Raw genomic sequence first — 21,147 nt, 5'->3', positions numbered from 1 at the left:
AATGTTCTGAAAAAAAGGTGAGTTTAATCAAATTTTCTTTAAACATCACTGGAAGTGATCATATATGTCTTCTTAGATCAAGTCATATGCTTTTTATATTAATAACTAATATTTGAAATTTTTTATTAAGTTTTTGTACAATTCATATGTGATACCTTAATCAAATTTAGATGCCCTCCACTATCCCCACCCCTTTATGCCTCCCCACCAGATTTCAGGTATTCTGTCATGTATGTTAAGTCCTATCTGTCCAGCATTTGTATCCAGTTGTCCCTCAGAGCAAGTTCATCCACTGGAGTCTAGTAAGCCATCTAGAGTCACTCCCTTGAAGATTACTCTCCCTCACCCCACAGTTAATTATTTGCCTCACCCTGAAGTAGTTATTTGCCAATTGTCCTTTGACTCAGTTGGGTCCTGCTGCCCATTTCCCCCGTTCTATGTTGGGTTTTTGTCTGAGTCACCATGGGTCTTGTGCATGCTGTCACCATTGTTACAAGTTCATGAGCAAATTCCTAAAGGTCTGAAACCTCTGTTTCCTTATGTTCATGAACCAACCCTGGCTCTTACGATCTTTCTGCTCCCTCTTCCATAATGATCCCTGAGCTGTAGGTGGGTGAAGTTTAGTACAGGAGTGCTATCCAGGGATATGGACTCTACAGTCTCTTATTCTCTAAAACTTAACCAGCTGTTGCCTTCTGTGTGCATCACATTCTGCTGTATCAGGAATTTTGAGGGTTGTATTAGTTTTCTCTCTACCACTTGTTCTGCTATGTTCCATGAGCCTTACATGTAGAGGTGCCACTGTAAATATGTCACTTAGGGCTGGGCCTCTCTCAGACATAGATTCTCTGTGTGTGACCAGTTGTGGGACTCTGTAGTAGCTTCCATCTTTTGCAAAAGGAAGCTTATTTGATGAGTGGTACACAGTATACTTATCTGTAAATATAAGGATTCATATTTAGCATACAGTAAGACATTTCATTTGTCTAGAGATATGACAGAGATAGGGTCTTTCTCTGAAATTTTTTATCTTTTCAGCCATATGTATTAGGCTATATTTACAGCATCACCCATGAATTCCCTCCCATTGAGAGGGCTTTAAATCTGATTCGATAGCTGTTGATTACTCCCTAGATAAAAGTGCCACTACTGCGCCAATAGAGATAGTTCGCTCTGCCAGATGTTGTGGCTATTAGGCTTTACAGTTGGGCTGAACCACTGATTGATTAGCAGCTTGTATAGCATCTTCTAGAACTATGAGAGCTGGTCATCAGGGAGGAGGCTTCCAGGTCAATTCCAGCTCCATTATTAATAACTAATATTGACTTATTGCTAGATTTTACACATAGTCACTTGACAAAGCTGCCACAGTGGATGCTGTTGCTGTTCTCCTCTTAATTCTGCCCATGGTTTCTTATCGCCACTGGAGATTTTCATTCTGGTCATATGTTTTCACTCATGCTGAGTTCAGGATTCTGTTGTATTCAACATGTAAGTCATGTGCAGGTGAAAATTCAGGGGTCAAGATCAGAAAAATTACCTTATTAGAACTTTTGAAAGCACACAAGTAGGGGGTTTATCCTTTGTTATGCTTCAGAGAACAACACCCGAATCCCAGTCCCAGCTCTCTTCCTGTATTTGACTATTGTGGTCAACAGCTAGGTCTAGATGGCCCTTGATCTCAGATCATGTATTTCTACTGCTTTTAAATAGTCATTGCGGTTTACCCAGAGGTAACACTGATGTGGTGGTTTCTGACCTCTTGCAGTAGCAGGGTTCCTTGTTTGTTATTTTGTCTGAATCTCGGCTGATTTGTTGAATCTGAGAAACAGCCAGCTACAGGATCTAGCAAGTTCCTGAGCTGCATCTGACCAGCTCTGCTTAGCCCTTTACTGTGACTTTCCCCTTCAGCAAGCACAGCTTCCGCACTCTGAGCACCCTAGTTCCTGAGCTGCATCTGACCAGCTCTGCTTAGCCCTTTACTGTGACTTTCCCCTTCAGCAAGCACAGCTTCCGCACTCTGAGCACCCTAGCCATGCCCTTCTTGTTTGTTTTCGGCAGCCATGCTGGACTCTCTGTCCTTCAGCAGCACGGAATGCTCCTTCTCAGTTCCTGTCACTTCTCTTCCCTTGACTGGAATGTTCAAACCCACATTTGCCTGGTGTTACCCCTTTTACCACCTTCAAGTCACCCTAAAAATCAAGCCAAGCATGATTATCCTTTAAAACATTCTAATCCCATCTCTGTATTCCCAACCTTCCATCACCTTTTAATATTCTACATAGTTTATTAGGATTAGTCTCCAACTCCGTTGATATTTTTTACATATATAATACATGAAAGTCTGCAGTCAGCCTTCTATACCTACAATTTCCTCTACAAGTTCAACCAACTGTGGTTTAAAAATATTTGTAAAAATTACATGTTTACTGAGCATGTATAGACTGTTTTGGTTATTATTTCCTAAACAGTACAGTAATTACTGCTCTTGAGAAGAATTCACATTGCATCAGGATTTATAACTAGCCAAGAGATGATTTCAGCCCTACGGAAAGATGTGAATAGGCTGTACGCAAATATAAAGCCATGGCCTATGTAACCAGTCCCTCATTGGTATTCCGATACTGTGGGATGGTTCTTGTATATATGGATTACCTGATGTATCTCCAGTACCTAAAGTAGTATTTGGCCTGTGAGAACTCAAATATTTGCTAAAGAATGAATAAACTATCTTGAAGAGGTCTTACTTTAAGAGAACATATATTTAAGGCCACAATTCCATTATTTCATTTGCTGTTTTAAAGAATATAAGTGATTCTTTAGCTTATAAGCTTAATTAATTTAGATTATTTTTTTCTCTCCAGATTCATCGAAGCAAGAACAGATGGAAATTCTATTTGAAAGATGGTGTTATGTGTTTTGGAGGGAGAGACTATGTGTTTGCAAAAGCCATTGGTGAGGCCGAGTGGTAAACCTTATGAACTCTGCACATGAGTTTTGTGAACCTCACTGGGACTCTGTATGTTTCGTAGCGTGACCTGTATCTTTATTTTATATATAGTCCATCACAGAGCTCCTCAATTTGTTTTGTTCACTACATGGAATTAAATAAAATTGTAGTTCAAATGCAGACACGATTTTATGCTTATTTTGTTTTCCACTTTAGTAGGGGTCCTCTTTATTTTATGTATCATTATAATGCATATTTGCATTGAGTGTGTCAGAGCATGATGAAGTGTCAATTTAGTTATTAGGGAAAACTCATGGTAGCCTCTACATGCCCTTGTATCCTTATCTGTTTTAAACATTTTGATTTATCTATTTTTATTTTATGTATATAATTATTTTGTCTGCATGTATGTAAGTGCACCACATGTGTGCAATGCCTGTGGAGGTCAGAAGAGGGCATCTGATCCCTTGAATCTAGAGTTATGGATGGTTGTTAGCCACCATGTGAATGCTGGGAACCAAACCTGGGTTAACCTCTGAGCCATCTCCAGCTCCTGTACCCTCATCTTTTAAAAATGCAAAAAAAAAAAAAGCTGGGTGTGGTGGTGCACATCTTTAGTCCCAGCACTCAGGAGGCAGAGGCAGGAGGATCTCTGTGAGCTCAAGGCTCAGTTCCAGGCAAGCTGGTGCTATAGGGAGTCCCTGTCTCAAAAAGACAAACAACAACAACAACAAAACAACAACAAAAAACCCAATTTAAAAGTAAGCTATGAAACAAAGCACAATATTCTCTTTTGCACTAATGTAATTGATGGTAGTTTTGGTGGTGACCACAGAGAGAACTAAGAGTTCAAATTGTTTTGGATCTTGTACCCATTTACTAGTTTCAGATAATGCTGCTTTAAAATTCCTAGTTTTTGTGGAGTTGTCCAAGTCAGTGATTTTCCATTTTTTTTGGCCAGGTTCCACAGTACAGAATACACTTCAACAGCAAAGTTTCTATTTGAATGCTCACTAAATACACCTAACACAATGCAATGAAAAATTCAGAAAAGTGCTTTCTTTGGCACAGTGGCCATCTACATCACCTGTTTGATTCTGTGGTTTAATTTAGAAAACCTAGATAGTTTGGCTTCACCAAATTGAGTTCATGTACTCACAGTTAATGATTTTTTAACATGCTGACATCCATAACATTTAATGTGAACATGATATTTTTAGAGTTTATTTTCTAGTTCTTAGCAAGTTCATTATTTTTCTTTTTAACCTTATTTTTGATTAACATGAATTAATAATGTTAATAATGTTAATAATGTTAATAATGTTTGGTGGGATAGTTCCATAGATGTACATCATGAGTTGATCCCGTCCAGCCTCCTTTATTCACCTTCCCCTGCTGCCCTTCCCAACCTCTAGTTGTCGCTACGCTGCATTCAGGTCAAGGTTTTTTTTTTTTGTCTTTTTGAAGCAGGGTCTCCCTGTAACCCCAGCTGTCCTGGAACTCACTATGTAGACCAGGCTGGCCTTGAACTCACAGAGATCCGCCTGCCTCTCCCTCCCAGTGCTGGAACTACAGGTATGCGCCACCTCACCTGGCTAAGGTTTTGTTTTTAAACTTCCACACATGAGAGAGATATTTGATATTCTGTGTTAAAGGCACCGTAAGTCAAATCCTCATCCATTTTCAAAGAGACAGTTACTCATTAAGCCCTCTAAGTCAAGGGAGTTGGCCTGAGACTTGGCTATGCATCTTATTGCTTTTACTTTTAGGAACTGCTTCATCATGTCCAAGCCAAACACTTCTTGCATTTTGTAGCAAAATACGATCATGAAATTTCTAAGCCAAGTAATACCTTGGCAAATGTCGTGACATACCTTTTATAGATGGAGAAAGTGTGTTTTGTGAGGCTATAGTGTGCTGTGTTAGAAATTTGTGAGGGTATTGGGTACCTTAATTCTATGCCAGCACACTTCGAGACTTCGTACCACTGTTGTACTTTGGGCCCATCATTAAGTAAAACAAAGGTTATACGAACATATGTGGTATTGTGACAACACTGATAACCAAGATGGCTGCTAAATCACTAAGAGGGATGGAGCATGTACAGGGTAGATATGCTGAACCAAAGGCATGATTCAATCCTTGTGGGATTGAGTGTGATGGCCTGAGAGCTCACTGTACTATGCAGAAAAGTGCTCAATCAAAAATGTGTTGTTTATTTATGGAATTTTCCATGTAATACTTTTAGACTGAGTGTCAGTAATTGAAACTATAGAATAGGAGGAACTACTGTATCACCCGTTTTGAAGAAAAGATTATTTTTGTGCATATATATGTGTGTGGTATATGAATGTGTTTGTATTTCCATGTATGCATGTGCATGTATGTTTGGGTGTGCATGCATGTTTGTACTTGAGTGTGGAGGCCAGAGGTCAAATTAGTTGTTTTCCTTGATCACTCTATTTCTAAAGATTTGTTTTTATTTAATGTGCATATATTATATATATGCACCAACTATGTGCCTGCTGCCCATGGAGGCCAGAAGAGGGCACTGGATCTCCTGGAACTGGAATTGCAGGTGGTTGTGAGCTGCCTTATGTGGCTGCTGGGAGCTTGACTTTGGACCTCTGCAAGAGCAGCAACAGCTCTTAACTGCTGAGCCATCTCTTCAGCCCTTCTCCACCTTAGTTTTTGAGTCAAGGTGTCTTATTGAACCTGGAGGTCACTAATTTAGCTAGGCTGACTGAGTAATGAGCTCCTCAAATCTACCTATCTCCACCCACTTCTCCTCCTCTGTACTAGGGTTATGTATGCACACTTCTGTGCTTGAGTTTTTACGTGGGTGCTGGGGATCCGAACGCAGGTCTTCATGCTTGTTCAGTGAGCACTTTATCAACTGAGCCATCTCCCCAGCCCAGAAAAGATTATTGCTCATACAAATATTTACTGAAATGCTTTGTGAGATTTTTAATTTTTGTGTAGAACTTAATGTGTTCTTAAGAAAACTAAAGCCAAGCTCTTTACATCAGATGGAGGAAGCAGAAAACAAAATACCAATGTCTTTTAAAGTTGTTTTGTAAGTTTAGATGATTCATTCCAGATTGATTAATTTTTTAAAGCCATTTTGTAGCCCACTAGTAACAATATCAAACATGATGAAAAAATATAAGAAATAGAAATTCATTGAACATATGACATTTATGATTTAGGTCTGAGGGATTATATAGAATTATATTATGTACATTCTAAATATTTCATACATGAACTTCTTAATGGTGGAAGCTTTATATTTTAGTTATGAAAATGAGCAAGGGTGAAAAATGGGGATGAGACTTAGGGGTAGAATGCCTGCATGAGTCCTGGCATTGGATCCCCAGCACCACAACAACCAAACCAAATCAACAAAAACCCCTGGTGCAAGGCTTTAGAAAAGATACAGCAGGAGAAATGAAGTAAAAGAAACTAGTCTATCACTAAAGAGATTCCTGCCATGAAATAAGGTGAAATAAGGATGGGCGTGTAGATAATTAGTAATGCGCGGTATAGGGGCAAAGGAAAATGAGTGATACAGGTGAGTGCCAATGTCGCGAGAGAGACTACTGCGGATCATGTGCGCATCATGTTCTTTATTTCATGTAGAGGTGACTGGTGCATTAGGGAAGGGCAGATTAAGGAACGTTTGATGAAGTAGGTAGACCTGTAGTTAGATCTCACAGAAGGTAGAAAAGAGGACCGATGTGACAATGGTGTGGCCTCCAGCATGGAGATGGCGAGGCCTGGCTAGAGACCGTAACTGCATCAGTTTGCTTCATGAAGGAAGCATCAGAAGAAGAAAAGTAGATCTGAGGACAGCTTTTAACAGTTCTGAGTGTTTGCCTAGGAGCTGTAACTTAAATTTATAGGTGCTGATGAATTGCTCAGGAATTCTGTGCAGGCATGTAATAAGATGAAATAGGAGTTTAGGAAGATTAATCAGTGGTGTATGACAGTGAGGGCATGGGAAAGACTGGATGGGAATGAGAATTAAGGCGCTTTGACAGAAGTTCCGGAGAAATGGGAGACTGTCTGAAGATCTACCTGTGGCAGAAGGAATACAAAATAAAGAATTGGGTTGGAAGGCAATTCAAACAAAGTCTTATGTGCAGAAAGATCTGGAAGTGAGAGTGAGGGAGATTCTGACTCTGACTTCATCTGTTAAACTGTAGAAAGTTATTTGTCTAAGAGGTCATGAGTTAGGCTGACACTATTTGAGTGTGTGCTCGTCTAACAGCTTCTCTACTAGGATAGATTTGCACTTTCTCCTTGTCTTCCCTCTGCTCTCTTACTAAGTTGTTTTGGGTCTGGGATTTATGAAAGACTATCAATGTGTTCTGCAGCACAGGATGAGCTGGTATTCTCTTCCTTTGCTCTTACCTTCTGGAATGATGGTGTCACAGAGGACTGCATCTGTATAGAGCTGCTTGATACGGAGCAGAGAAATCAGGAATGTGAAAACCATGTTACAGAGGAGAGATTTCACAAAGTTTACAATCTTCTTTTGAATCATTTTGCATGGTGGCCTAAGAATGGAAAGCACACTAGATGGATAGAGTCTAGCTATATCTAGCCATATATTTAATGAAATGCTCAAAGGGAGTTAAAAGCTGGACATAACTAAGATGTTCATCAACAGGAGAATAGAAAATTTAATATTGATACAGTAGAATATTAATCATCAATGTGAAGGAATGAACTGATTCAAACAGTTAAATGGATGATTAGTAAAAACTTCATATTGAGTCAAAGGAACCTTGCACTCTGAGAGTATGTAGCTCATGATACCTTTTATATAATCTAGAACAGGCAAAACTTATCTATGGAGAAAAAAGTCACAACTGTCATTACCTCTGTGAGAGGGATGAGGAGCTTTCTAATGGTAATAATGTTCTATGTCTTGATATAGTGTTGGGTCACATTAACGATGCATTTCTCAAAACTCAAGTGGAACATTTAACGATTTGTCCATTTCTCTTCATGGAAATATAACCAAAATGTAAACAAATATTGAGCTTTTGTGAATAACAAGGCTAAAGTTCATATAAATAGGACCATACACTTTGTACTCTCTTGCATAAGGCTAAGGACTACGTATGTCTTCCAATTACTTTAAAAGTATCAAACTTTAGCTACATTGATGGATAAATAGTGGATTGAGAATTACATAGGTATGCCTGGGACCCTACATGGTAAAATGTTGTTGGATGTAAACAGTGTGTGGGTGTTCACTATACAGTTTTGAACATTTCTATACATTTGAAAATGTTCATTATCAAATTCTGGAGGAAATTTAAGGAACTTTGTATATAAACAGATAACAGTATCTATTTATGAAATTATCAGTTTTTCTGATCATCCATCAATGTATCACTCATTTATTTTTCTTTGGTGTATTTCAAACCAAAGTGACTTTTGGAAAACCATGAGTAACCAATACAGAAGTCAGCAAAGCATAATCATTAAGAGGTTGGGATCTTGATGGAGAGCTTTGAGACTGACTCCTGTTGAATCTTTTACTAGTTTTCTATGCTTTCAGAAAATGTAAAAGGTTTTCATCTTGTATAAGATCAGTAAGTGTCTGCATCATGGTTTAACACAGTTATCAAGATGTTTGGTATGTAATGAACTTATGATAAAAATTACTTTAAAAAAATCAAAGGAGTAAACGAAAACAGTGCAATCAGAACCATACTTTGTTTACCCCTCATGAATTAATTCTAATAAGTAAAAATACATTTTAGCAAATACTGGGCATATTTTTCCATGAACTGCAAAGGACAGAAATAATGTTATTTTAAATATTTATTTTATTTCACTTAAAAATGTAAGGCTCTAGAAATATTTTTCCTTATAGATTTCATAAGTTCAACTCAGCACATTTGTTCTGTGTTATTGCTAAGATTCTGCGGTAAGGCATGGGTAAACAAAATGGGCAGAGGTGGGTTCCTACCCATGAGGACTTTATGAACTGCAAGCCAAACAAATAAGCGGAACTGTGCCTTTAGGTGACAATTTAACTAAACAACGTCTCTAGAACAGTGCTGTTCAGTAGGACTCTGCACTGATGAAAGCAGTTTGTGTCTGTGCTGCCCACTGCAGGCAACACTAGTCAGACATGTGGAGCACTTGGAATGTGGCTAAGAAATCACTCTCTTCAGCCTTATTTGGCTACCCATGTCTAGTGGCTAGCAGACTGCACAGTGCATCTCCTAGTGTATCTTCAAACTGAGGGCAAAGACCACTTTAAATTTCCAATCTGTTATGAACTCATATTTTTGGTGATTGCAACAAAAATTACAAAACTGAAAAAGACCAGAGAGATGCAAAATGCCACTTCAGTTTTTCTTAATATTAGTTTCAACAAACAAAATATCTATCTAAATTGTTATAGAAACTTCTAAGCACTTCTGAATTTTCTGTCATTGTGTTCCAATGGAGGACTGGCAGTAGTCGCACCATCCTTTGAACTGGAATTACCCAGTTTTCTCTTTCTCAGATTGCCTAAGAATAAATACTTTCCTAAAATTAGCCCTTTATATTAAAGTTACTGATTAAGGTAGATTTTTTATTTTTTTACAGATATAAGTATAGTTCAATAATGCAGCTAACATTCATGGTGGCAAGTCTTGTCTAGGACAGCTGGACGCTGACAGTGCACTGTGGACAACTTCAGGGCAGACTGAGGCTTATTTGATCCTGGGAAGCCATTTTTGTAGTTGGAGGTATAAACGAGAAATGTCTTCCTTCTGTAAAGTTCAGCCTGACGTTTACAGCAGCCAAATTTGCTCAGCAACAGAAAGAAGTCTCTGCGGAATGCCTTTGTGAAGATTGCATACAGAAATGGATTAGCACAAGAATTCACAGGATAGAAGAGGACCAGTAAAACTTTAGAGTTGGTGACCGTGATAAGAGGCACTTTGAAGGCAGCTGAGATGGCAAAAAAGGAGATGGGTGCCATGCAAGTGAAGTCTGTGAAGATGAGAATTGCCATTTTCTTAGCGATCTTTGTATCTTTGTTGGTGGCCACCAGCTCTGGGTTTTGAACCGCAAAGTAAATTTTAATGTAGCAAGCACAAATGATGATGAAGGCCACCACATTGAGAATCAGGATGGTTAGGACGTAGACTTGAGAGAGGGTGGACTCCACCTCCATGGGGAGGCAGATGCTGACCTTCATGTAACTGCTGACACCCACAAGGGGCAGCACGGCAATGAGAGCAGAGAAGAGCCACCCTCCGAGCATGATTGGAATGGCGTGTCTCCGTCGCAGCTTTTGGTCCAGCTGAACAGCATAGGTGATGGTGTACCACCTTTCTAGAGTGATGACCGTCAGGGTGTAGACAGACAGTTCGCTGGCAAATACAGTGAAAAAGCCCGCGGCGCTACACCCACTCCCTGTCTGCCAGTCTATCGCGTGGTTGTAGTACTGGCCTTTTGTCTGGGAATCGACTGAAGCAATGAGCAGCAGATAAACCCCCATGCAAAAGTCTGCAAATGAGAGATTGCACATGAGAAAGCGGGACACCGTCAGCTTGTATCGACTTGTCAGGAGCACAAAGAGGACCGTCAAGTTGCCCACGATGGCTAGGATATTAATCAGCCAAATCAGGACTCTGAGGAAGTCGTAGCCCATAATATCTTCACAAGGGTTAAAGGCGTCTGGTTCCGGAGCACATCGGAGTGTCGCGGGTGAGCAGAAGCCATAATCATAATCCCAGTCTTTCAGATCACTCTCGGCAAAGATGGTGGAATAGCTGTAAGGGAATGGTGGCTTGAGAGAAACAAGAAGGCTTTCTACCATTCTGAGTATTAAAAAAATTCAAGAGTCATCCATAAGTGGCTTTTAGAGCTGAAGAAAAAAAAGAAAACAAAGCCTTGACAGCCTCCGCCTTACATTTATTTGTTAGTTATCTGTCTTGACGGAGTTCTTTCAGAAGGCAGTGAAAAGCAATCTAGATTCTGTAACATGTATCTATTTAACACACTGATGCAAAGACTTAATAAAGCTGTTTACAGGGGACGATTTTCTTTGGAAAACAAATTTAGAGACACAATATATACTTGCTAACCCAGAAAAATCCTTTCTTGGCATTTTCTTAGCTATTTATCTCATTTAGTTGCCAACCAAGCTGTTTGTAGCAGCACACAGTGGGATTGGAAGGCTTGAGTGTTAAGAATCATCAGTGAGTGGGGACGTGTTTATGTTAAAGTCCCGGGCGAATCCAGCACTCCAAATGGGAACTAGAAACCACTGGCAGATTACTAGAAACCTAGGCGTAGCAGAAAAATAGTCATGCACAACAGGAAGAAAGGATGGAAGCAGTTTGAGGGGTATGAGTGAAGACTGTTCCCAGTGAAGGAACCCCACCCCACTGCCACATTCACATTTGCATTCTCTCTTGTGGGATAATCACATTGGTTTTCTTCTTGACATCCTTTATCAGTGTTAGCCCTCCCTGCCATTCTAGCCTGTATCTTCCTCCGGGGATGGCCTTTCCCAAACAGAAATCCCTTCATTCTACTTATCCAACCCAATCCTCCTCCACATCCTCATGGTCTATGTGGTAAAATTCATACTTCTTTTGATGAGCTTTGAGAATCTTGGGAGCTGGAGAATTGGGCGTCATTTTCTTTCAAGGCCATTGCAAATACCTATTCCACCTTAGAGTTCTTTCAAGTTTCTCTACTCTAAAACATTTCATGTTCTATATTAGGAAGTATGTAGCTAGTTCACAGATTTGATGAGATAATATATTTGAGGAATACAGTACAGAAGGGAAAACATAGATTAAAAATATGAGTCACCTGTCCTCTTGGTCAGGGAGGACATGGAGACCCCATGAGATGTACTTGAACCAGTGTCCAGTCTACAAAGAGGAGGAAACATCATTTCCTCCATGCTTTCAAGTGAAGCCAGCCACAGTTGAGCAGGACCTTTGGCTTATCTTCACATAGATGGAACTGGTACAAGAAAGCCAGGGGCTCCCATGTGACCCTTGAGGAACAGATCCTCAAATGACCTTAAGTGTAAAAATAAATTGATTTATTTGGGCCAACTGTATGGTCTTAAACACCCAAAAGGAAAGTATAACCAAAGAGTAAAGTCTAATCAGTATATTTCTTTAAGAGTTCAAGGGATTACATTTCCCAGACAGTAGGCTTAAGTTCATATAAAAAGTTATTTAGACAATTATTTTCTAGAAGCCTTTGACAGGGAACTAATACTAATTCTAACCACTCCAACAGCTATCAAAATGCCTGTAAGCAAATCCTGAATCCACCATTCTCGAGTCCAGCCTTGGAAGACAAAAGAAAAATGAGGAGGAACCCAATAGAGGGATGCTTTTGGAAGCTCTCATAAAGAAATTTCAATGGACTCTCATATGAGCATTTTAAATTTGCCCTGTTCTGATTTTTTTTCTAGTTCCCTATCTAGAACTTGTAATGCTAATTACTCTTGCCTTTACTTCTTCACCTCTCCTATTCAACAGTCAAGGACTTTCTTTTCCCCCTACAGATAAGAGTTAGGCAATTTGAGCCTTTTAGATAGACCCACTGAAGGGGTACCCTAATTGCCTCACCCTGTGTCCCTGTTCATCATGGAAGAAGCTAGAGTGGTCTGTGTCTCGATTCTCTATCTGGCAAGCTGGGTAACCTCTTCAGAGGATGATGTGATAAGAATAGGAGATAGGAATTGGCTAGGCAGTTAGGGTAAAAAGACCCCAAAGAAAAGTAGCCAGTTTCTTGGCTAAAAGTCAAAATGTCCTTGGGCCTCTTATCAACATACTCTGTTCCAAAGGCCAAAAGTGTTTGGGAGCTTGTATTTAATCCTGAAAAGATTTTAGGGATACCTCTTCAGAGGCAGGAATGTTTGAGTAGGGCATGGATTTGATCAAAACACCTTAGAAGCATGTATGAAATTCTCAATAAATTACTTTAAAAAATATGTTAATGGGACTGGAGACTCTGTGGTTAAGAGCACTGATTGCTCTTGCAGAGGACCCAGGTTTGATTCCCAGCACCCACGTAGCAGCTAACAACCATTTGTAACTCCAGTTCCAAGGGATCTGATGCCCTCTTCTGGCCTCCACTGGTACTATATGACATGGGTGCACTTGCGTACATGTAGGTAAAACACTCATACACATAAAAATAAATTAAAAATATTTTTAAAAAGATGTTAAAATATTAGAGACTGATTTGGATTTGTTGAGGGCTATTGCTACACCCAGAAGACTGCATAGGGACTTCATCTATTTTATTATTTAAATATCTTTAGAAGCAGCACATTTATTGGTTTTCATATCACAAACATCAATATAAATATTTTTGGTTTTCAAAGTGGATTGTTACAAATGACTATTAAAATAGATTATTAGTATTTGTGCATATAGATCATCTGATGAATTCTTCATTTTATTAGCAGGGTAATCAAGATTAAAAAAAGTGACAGACCAAGGTCCCTTGGAGGACAGTGTTAGCATGTGTTCGTCACATCCATAGTCCAGATATCTCTCCTCTGCTGTTTTCTCTTTAGAATATCTTATTATCTTAAACAAATTTATATGAGTGTATTGCCTGCATGTATATAAGTGCACTCATGTCATGCAGTGCCCATGGAGGTCAGAAGAGGGCGACAGATTCCCCTGGAACCGGATGATTGTTAGCTGCCCTGTGGGTACTGGAAATTGAACCTGGGTCCTCTGCAAGAGCAGCCAGTGCTCTTAACCACTGAGCCATCTCTCCATGCCCAAGTGTGGTCTTTGAATCAATTTCTATCCAAATCACCAGGTTGCTTGTTAAAAATCCAGATTCCCGGCTACACCCCAAGCTCTGAATCAAAACCTCTAGGCATGGAGCCCAGGAACATGCATCTGAAGCAGGTGTTATTGATGCCTCATCAAAACGATAGCCAAAACCTGGGTAAAAATATTCCAACTATTGTTATCTTGATTTGTTTTATTCTTTCCCCCTTAGCAAATCATCTCAGCTGTTAGAAGCACTAATTTAAAGCTTCTAAAAAGTGTGCGATGATTTCCGGACAAATTTAAATAGGAGGTCCCACACGCTCCCTCTCCTGCCCTCCTTGTTCCTTTGCTCTTTCTTTTTTAAAAAAATACTTTATTTTTTAATTTTATGTGTATGAGTGTATTGCCTGCATGTATGTAGGTGCACCCATGTTATGCAATGCCTGCAGAGGTCAGAAGATCCTCTGGAATTGGAGTTACAGACAGTTTTTGGCCACCACATGGGTGCTGGGAACCAAATCTGGGTCCTTTGCCAGTGCTTTTAACTGCTGAGCCACCTCATTAGCTAGCTTTCTTTCTTTTCTTTTCTTTCTTTCTTTCTTTCTTTCTTTCTTTCTTTCTTTCTTTCTTTCTTTCTTTCTTTCTTTCTTTCTTTCTTTCTCTCTCCCCCTCCCTCCCTTCCTTCCATCCTTTCTTTCATTCTCTCTCTCTTTCTCCCTCCCTCTCCCACTCCTTCCCCCTTCTTTCCCCTCTTTCTCCCCTTCCTTCCTTCCTCCCTCCCTCCTTCTCTCTCTCCCCCCTCCCTCCCTCTCTTCTTTCTTTCTTTCTCTCTTTCTTTCTTTCTTTCTTTCTTTCTTTCTTTCTTTCTTTCTTTCTTTCTTTCTTTCTTTCTTTCTTTCTTTCGACAGCGTCTCCCTGTAGCTTCAGCTGGTCTGGAACTCACTACGTAGATGAGGCTGGCCTCCATCTCACAGAGGTCTACTTGCCTCAGCCTCCTGAGTGTTGGAATTAAAGTTGTGCACCACCACACCCAGCTGCTCTTTCATTTCTTTGTCTTGCCAGGCATCTGTTTGGCTGGCTTTCTCACTGGTGGTTTGTTTGCAACCTAATACCTACCTGCTTCTGCTTGCATTTGTGTTCTAGTATAGTCCCTAATGGCAGCATCATGCCTGACAAAGACAAGCATAGCAAGCATGGGTCATCTTCAGGACTGGTGGCTCTGCTAGGGGGTGTGGATTGACTCAGGGGCTTAAGAATATTGGGTTAGAGGAAGCAGAAGCAGCAGACTGCTCCAGTGACAACTGAGAGAGAAAGAAGAAATACAGGGATTTTAGGAGGTAATGGGGTTAGCCACAGTGGTGAGAACACCAAGTTTTTTAGGGAAGGACAGGTAAGGTTCAGTGGCTGGCTTTAGAATGACTTTCTGGTGGGAATTGGGAGCTTGAAATTTGTCAAAAACTTGTTAGGGGCTGGGGATGCAGCTCAGTTGGTAGAGTGCTTACCTAGCCTGCACAGGGCCCTGGGTTCAAGTCCCAGCACCAAATAAAGTGGATATGGTAGTGCATGCCTGTAATCATATCATTTAGGAGGATCAGAGGTTCATGGTCATTCTTGGCTACATAATGAGTCTGAGGCCAACCTAGGCCACATGAGACCCTGTTTCCAAAAAAAACCCCAAAACAAAATTTTTTGCAGGATGCAATTAACAGCTATGTATTGATTTCAGGTATTTTGAAGGATGCTAGCTAGACTTTAGGGACTCATCTTAAAGCAGCATTAGCACAGTAAACTCAGAGTTGATGCTCATTTGGAAAGAGTGGGGCAGGGCTGATGAGGATTGCTAAGGGTGGGTAACAACTCTCCTCCCCCAACTACCCCTGGGTGTCACAATTGACCGTACTTAGAAATGATTTCCTGTTGATGAATATAAAACCACACGGTTGCAAAGGAGACATGTGGAAGAGGATGACAGACACAAAGGGGGAGGTGGGAAGGCAGGTAGTGGCAGACTTGATGGAAAGACATGGAAAAGGAGATAGGGTAATACCCATCATAGGTGCTGTTGCTCTCTAACAACTTCCTTCACTCTTCTGCTTCTAAAAGCCGCATCTCACTTCTGCTGCTCCCAGCAGGGAGGAAAGAGCCTCCTGTAGGCGTAAGCATAAGTATTGTCCAGAACTCCTGCCCTCAAAAAAGGTATGTGCCAAATTCTGTGTTGCAGAAACATCTCTGCTAAGGGTCATATGCAACTTTGGGGTACTCCAAGGTCCAAAGTCCTTCCATTACCCCCCTAACTCGATATCATTATGAGATTGATGGGAGAAAATAAAAGGGATTTGGTAAGTATCTTAGAAGGACATCACGTTTTGTAGTCCTTTAGGACACGTAGGAAGAATAATAAAATCCTAACCTCAGTAAATGTGGCTTAGGGACACAGGGATTGTCTTTTGAGGCATGCTCTTTTACTATTGAAGGTAAGTGAAATGCCAGGGCAGTCAGCATTTAAAGTGGGAGAAATGTTAAAACTCAGTCAGTAGAATAGAAATGGAGCTTCCATCCAGAATACAGTAGCGATGGTATTAAGATTAATGCTAAGGGACTGGAGAGATGGCTTTGTTGGTAAAATGCTTGCTATGTATGCATGAGGACCCGAGTTTGAGTCCCACCACCCAGCATGGTGGTGTGCACTTGTAATCTAAGCACTGGGGAGATGGAGATGGGAGATTATTGACACCCACTGGCCAGTCAGCCTAGTTGAACTGGGGAGCTCTAGGTCCCAGTGGAAGACTTTGTCTTCAAAAACAAGGTACATGGTTCTCGAGGAGTCATCCAAGGTGACTTCTATCCCACTCCCTCCCCACTCCACACACAGGCATTTGCACATAGAAGAATGTGCACACACAAGACAGATTAATAAATAAGCTCAGGAGCATAGTCAGGTCAAGATGGGCCAAGTATTTTTTGACAGGAAGTGGCTACCTGTTGAAGCTATGCCAGCCATCAGATTATCTTTGTGAAATGCTGACCGTATAGCTAGTGACAATTATTTCATATGAAGCTGTCACTCAAATCCCTCAAACTAAAACTGCAATTTTATACACATTAATGCATATAGTAACAACTTAGCTATAGTCTTAAAAGAGACTTTGATTCATTTTATTATTTTTCTATCACCCAAGATACCTGTACAACTAGCTGCCACTTACAAAGAAAAAATTTTCCACTTTGAAACTACAGAAAAATACCTTGCAAACATCCTCTAACTAAGACGTCTATCAAAAGAAAATTGTTGGTGCTGATAACAAAGGTGCCCACAGAAGAAACCTGGGCTTCTGAGTCCATGTGTGAATACTTACAGCGTTTCATTACTTGGTTTTCTTACTGTGTTTTCACATTGTTTGGAAAAGTTTTTAAAAATGGAAAATGAAAAATTCTTTCTGAAAGAGAAGAGGTAGAAAAAATAAAACAAGCCATTGAGATTGTGATCCTTCAACTTGATCATGTCTATTGATGCCTTACTTATCCACATTCTTTACCTATTACACCTGCCTGTGTTCTGCACCATTGTCCTGACTGAACCGCTTCCTGGGGAGAGAGTAAAGCCTTCTGCATTGTTGTCAGTGTGCCTCCAGCTTAGAGAAAATGCTTCTGAATGCTAAGTGTTTTGTGTGGGCTTTGGAGATGAAAAAATGTAAATTTGTTGTACTGAATCATAGATTTTTCAATGCTTATTAAAAGCTACCCTTTGTGGTATATTCAAGTTTGTTCCTGACAAACTCTCTTTCTTATTGGCCTTGACTAACTATTTGGAGTTCATGGCTTTACATTGTAAGTGAAGTCTTTCTGTGAGGATTCTGAAGGGCTGGATACGACTTTACAATATGCATTTTAGGCCTTTTGTGGAAAAACAGGTGTATGTATTTCCCACTTCTTTGTATTTTCCTCTGAGAAGTTTGGTGTCTGGAAAGGGGAGTGATAAAATGAAGAAGGAATATAAAGGAATATTGACACAGGATCAAAATCCCAAGGGAGGGGCAGAAAAGAATGAGGAATGAGGGGAAGGGAGAGCTGTGGTGACCTTCACTGAGGAGGACGGAGAGATGAGGCAGCCCAAACTGGACAGTTTTTTATGCATACAAAGCAAACAATTCCTTGTAGGAATGAGTTCGTACAAATGTGGAAAGACAGGGAATATGGCCGAATCCTTTGACCAAACAGACTTTCAAAAATTAGCCGGCTTGTTTTTCTAGGTTATTATCATGAATCTTTATACTCGGATCAAATTGTGTGTGTGTGTGTGTGTGTGTGTGTGTGTGTGTGTGTGTGTGCATTCATATGATGCTTGTTCTTGCTCCGTATCTGACAGAGATACTGTATGTAGACAAACCTACAGTTACCAGGAACTTGGCCTTCAAATACTGGGTGATAACCATTCTGTCTTTTTTGAAATTTTAATCACAGATACCAAGAATGTCTTGAGAACATCTGCCCAGGCAGCTCTGCATTACCCACAGGGTGCCTCAGTTTGCACAAACACCCCACAGATTCAGCTTTTCATCCTTAGTGGCCTCCAAGGCTTTGGGTTCCAAGGCCTTGTGGTCACAAATGATCCTGTGAGTCAGCTGAAGTTTCCAAGTCTAATCCAGACAATCTCTGTGTCATGCTATTATCTGTGAGCTCAGAAACTGCCATAATTCCATAATCCCTCTTTCTTTTGTACCCAAAGGTGACTACTTTCATCTTCTGGAATTAAAAAGTCTTGAACTAAAGATTCACATAGCAGTAATTTCAGAGGGACTGTGACCTCTTTGCCACAAAGGTGTAGCTGGATGTATAGAACCAGTTTTATCTTAAACTCTCATCTCGGTTGCTCTGGTCCCTCTCTCCTGCGCGTCACCATCTTCAGCTCATCCTTCTTCCCACTGCCCCGCTGAGATTTCATAGAAGCAAATTCACATAGTCTCACTTTATAGTCTTTCTGGCTTCTCATCCTCCAACTACCTTGGACTGGCACTCACAGCTCACCATGGCCCACCTCTCTCTGGGCTTCCTCCTCTGACTCATCTCCCTCCATATGTCCACATCTTTCTTGTTCTAGATTTTCTGAATATTCATCCTCTAGTATCTCTTGTCTGTGTGTTCACAGGAGCCATTCCATCTTCTTGGCTTGCTTTTCCCTGTCTGCTCTGCAGGGCTCGGCATAAGTCAACTTCCTGAGGAAGCCTCCCATGAACCCTGTTTGGCATCCCTCCGTGGCCCCAGAACATTCTGCTCTGTTCTCGGCTCTGTCTCTTACAACATCTGCTGTTGGTGCTCTGGAGTGTTGCATACACTCTGTGAGGGCTGGAATGACTTCTCATCTTTTCATCCTTGGACCTGGTACACTGGAACATTCCAGGCACTCATATTCCTTTGAAACTCAGTTAATGGTGTGTAACTTTTAACACCGCAAGTGTTTTTGTCTTCTCAGCTGCCCCAAATCCTTAGGTAGAATCAAGTCTACCTACACAAGGCACAAATAATACAGGCTGGTTGATTAGTTACAAATAGGTCGATTCCAAACAAAGCCAGCCTCAGCCTGGTGTCACTGTCTCAGTACCTTATCTAATTAACTGATTGAGCTTATCTCTGCAGGCTGCTGTAATGACTCTTCTGGGCACTGCTTTCTCCCACTGTGAGTTGTGACCCATTAGTGGGTTATGAAAACAATAGCATATATCAAGGCTGGCAGTAAAAACAAGTAAGTGCGATTTAGAGGAGTGCGACAGAACAGGAAGCATCTGTGATGGCAGCATCATGTATTTGAACAGTTAACTATTGCTTTCACCTACATATGTGACACATAGACTGGGTTACAATGCAAAAATGATGTTTCTTATTGTGCATCTCAGTCAGAAAAGTCTAGACAATAATGCTGTGAAAGAATGAAATCTTGTCCTGGTGCCCCCCCCACCCCCCCAGTCTGGAGTGTAATGAAGCATTGGATGCCCTCGGCTGGACACAGAAGAGCCAGCATCCTGCCCTTCCTGCTTGTACAGTAAGAAAATCCTTAGGGAACTATGATTCCACTCTGAAATGAAAGATGCTTTCCACTGGGAGACAAATAGTTTTAAAAAATGCTTTAGTGCTTTATGTCCATTTTGAATTCAAGATTAAGAGACTATGAAAATTTCACCCTCTGAGTTTACTTCTTCCCACTTCTTTAAAAATGATGCTGTCTGCTAAGGATTATAATTGGTTGGTTCTTTTTGACACTAGTTTTTGCAATTGCTAAAGTAGGCTATAATTCACTTAGTCCTCAGTTGGTACAGAGGTCTCCAAGCTACAGGGCACGTCACCTATTTGGCAGCAGTTTTTATGAGGACCAGGGACAGTTCATTTTCTTTTTGTCTAGCTGAAAGGGCCCCATGACTGTGGAGTTGGCTGGGAAGGCAGCAGGTAAAGGATAAGGCACTGTGGACCACATGGCTAGTTCTGGATTTGGGTCTGCCACAGCTGGGCAGGTGTCTCTCTTGGTTTTCACTTACTCTTTCTTTGGCCAGTTCCTAAAAGCACAGCAGTGGCTGGGGTAAGTCAATGTGGCATCCAGGAGACTGGCGAATTTTTCTCTTGATGGCAGCTTTTTCAGAGAGTAGGATGACGTGGCGATGAGTGTCTGAATGGACTCCAGCCCGTAGCCTGGCAGGTCCTGCAGTTTGGTGGAGGAGATATCCCTGAGCCATTAAGGGGAGAAGGGCCTTTTACTCACTTATTTTAAACATCTGATTCAGAGACTGCAACTTCCCCTCATCAGTCCTCCCCTATGTTCTGAGAAATCTTTTCTCCATTTTGCTTTGCCTTTGACTCTCTGCTTTAGTTACTCTCATCAAGATCTGAATTCCAAATAGCTGTTCTGGGAGTTCTTCTCATCTTGGGGTTCTTCTCAGTGGCACCCCGTTATTCTTTTCAAGGTTGAGTAATGACTCCTTGAACCTGCCATAGGGTCACTAGAATTTCTACCTGTTCTCTCCTGATTCCTTTCTGTGTCTCCCTCCCTCCCTCCCTTGCTCCCTCGCTCCCTCGCTCCCTCCCTCTCTTTCTTTTCTCTCCTTCCTGTTCTCTCTTCGCTTAACAAAAATAAAATAACTGCTAGCTTTCTGAGACAGCAGGTACATGAGGTGACATCAGCTTTTGTACTCTGCCCCAGGGGGAAATACTCAGGCTTCAGATGCCTCAGTTTCTGATTGATCAATCTCTGCAGGGGAGGTTTTCATGAAATGCAGGCTGGTCATTCTATTAAGAGCCAAATGTGGCATTAACCATCATCTACCCAGGAAGCAGAAAACACATTCTCTAATGGCCAGCTGGATGAATCTGTCTCAAGCACGCATACACTTTGCCAGGCTAAAGCAAGTGTGCAAAAGGCTTAGCTCT

At 40.9% G+C, this 21,147-nt stretch overlaps 2 protein-coding genes across 2 annotated transcripts in view; one reads left to right on the top strand and one right to left on the bottom strand.

Moving 5' to 3' along the window:
- The window catches only part of Gtf2a1l (general transcription factor IIA subunit 1 like), a 70,660-nt gene extending 67,578 nt beyond the window's left edge, over window positions 1–3,082 (top strand). The window contains exon 9 of the mRNA XM_008823040.2: window positions 2,865–3,082. Coding sequence (XP_008821262.1) covers window positions 2,865–2,972 — 108 coding nt within the window. The 3' untranslated portion in view covers window positions 2,973–3,082. The remainder of the gene's footprint in view (window positions 1–2,864) is intronic.
- Window positions 3,083–8,819: 5,737 nt separating this feature from the next.
- Lhcgr (luteinizing hormone/choriogonadotropin receptor) overlaps window positions 8,820–21,147 on the bottom strand; it is a 69,755-nt gene continuing 57,427 nt past the window's right edge. The window contains exons 9-11 of the mRNA XM_008823039.2: window positions 20,262–20,447; window positions 17,091–17,171; window positions 8,820–10,740 (exon numbers count right to left, since the gene is read on the bottom strand). Coding sequence (XP_008821261.2) covers window positions 9,591–10,740; window positions 17,091–17,171; window positions 20,262–20,447 — 1,417 coding nt within the window. The 3' untranslated portion in view covers window positions 8,820–9,590. The remainder of the gene's footprint in view (window positions 10,741–17,090; window positions 17,172–20,261; window positions 20,448–21,147) is intronic.

This window comes from Nannospalax galili, unplaced genomic scaffold (assembly GCF_000622305.1).
Source record: "Nannospalax galili isolate Female #2095 unplaced genomic scaffold, S.galili_v1.0 scaffold286, whole genome shotgun sequence".
In the NCBI taxonomy this organism is placed as follows: Eukaryota; Metazoa; Chordata; class Mammalia; order Rodentia; family Spalacidae; genus Nannospalax; species Nannospalax galili.
The sequence above is the reverse complement of the archived record's forward strand: the minus strand, read 5'-3'. Positions and strand labels throughout refer to the sequence as shown.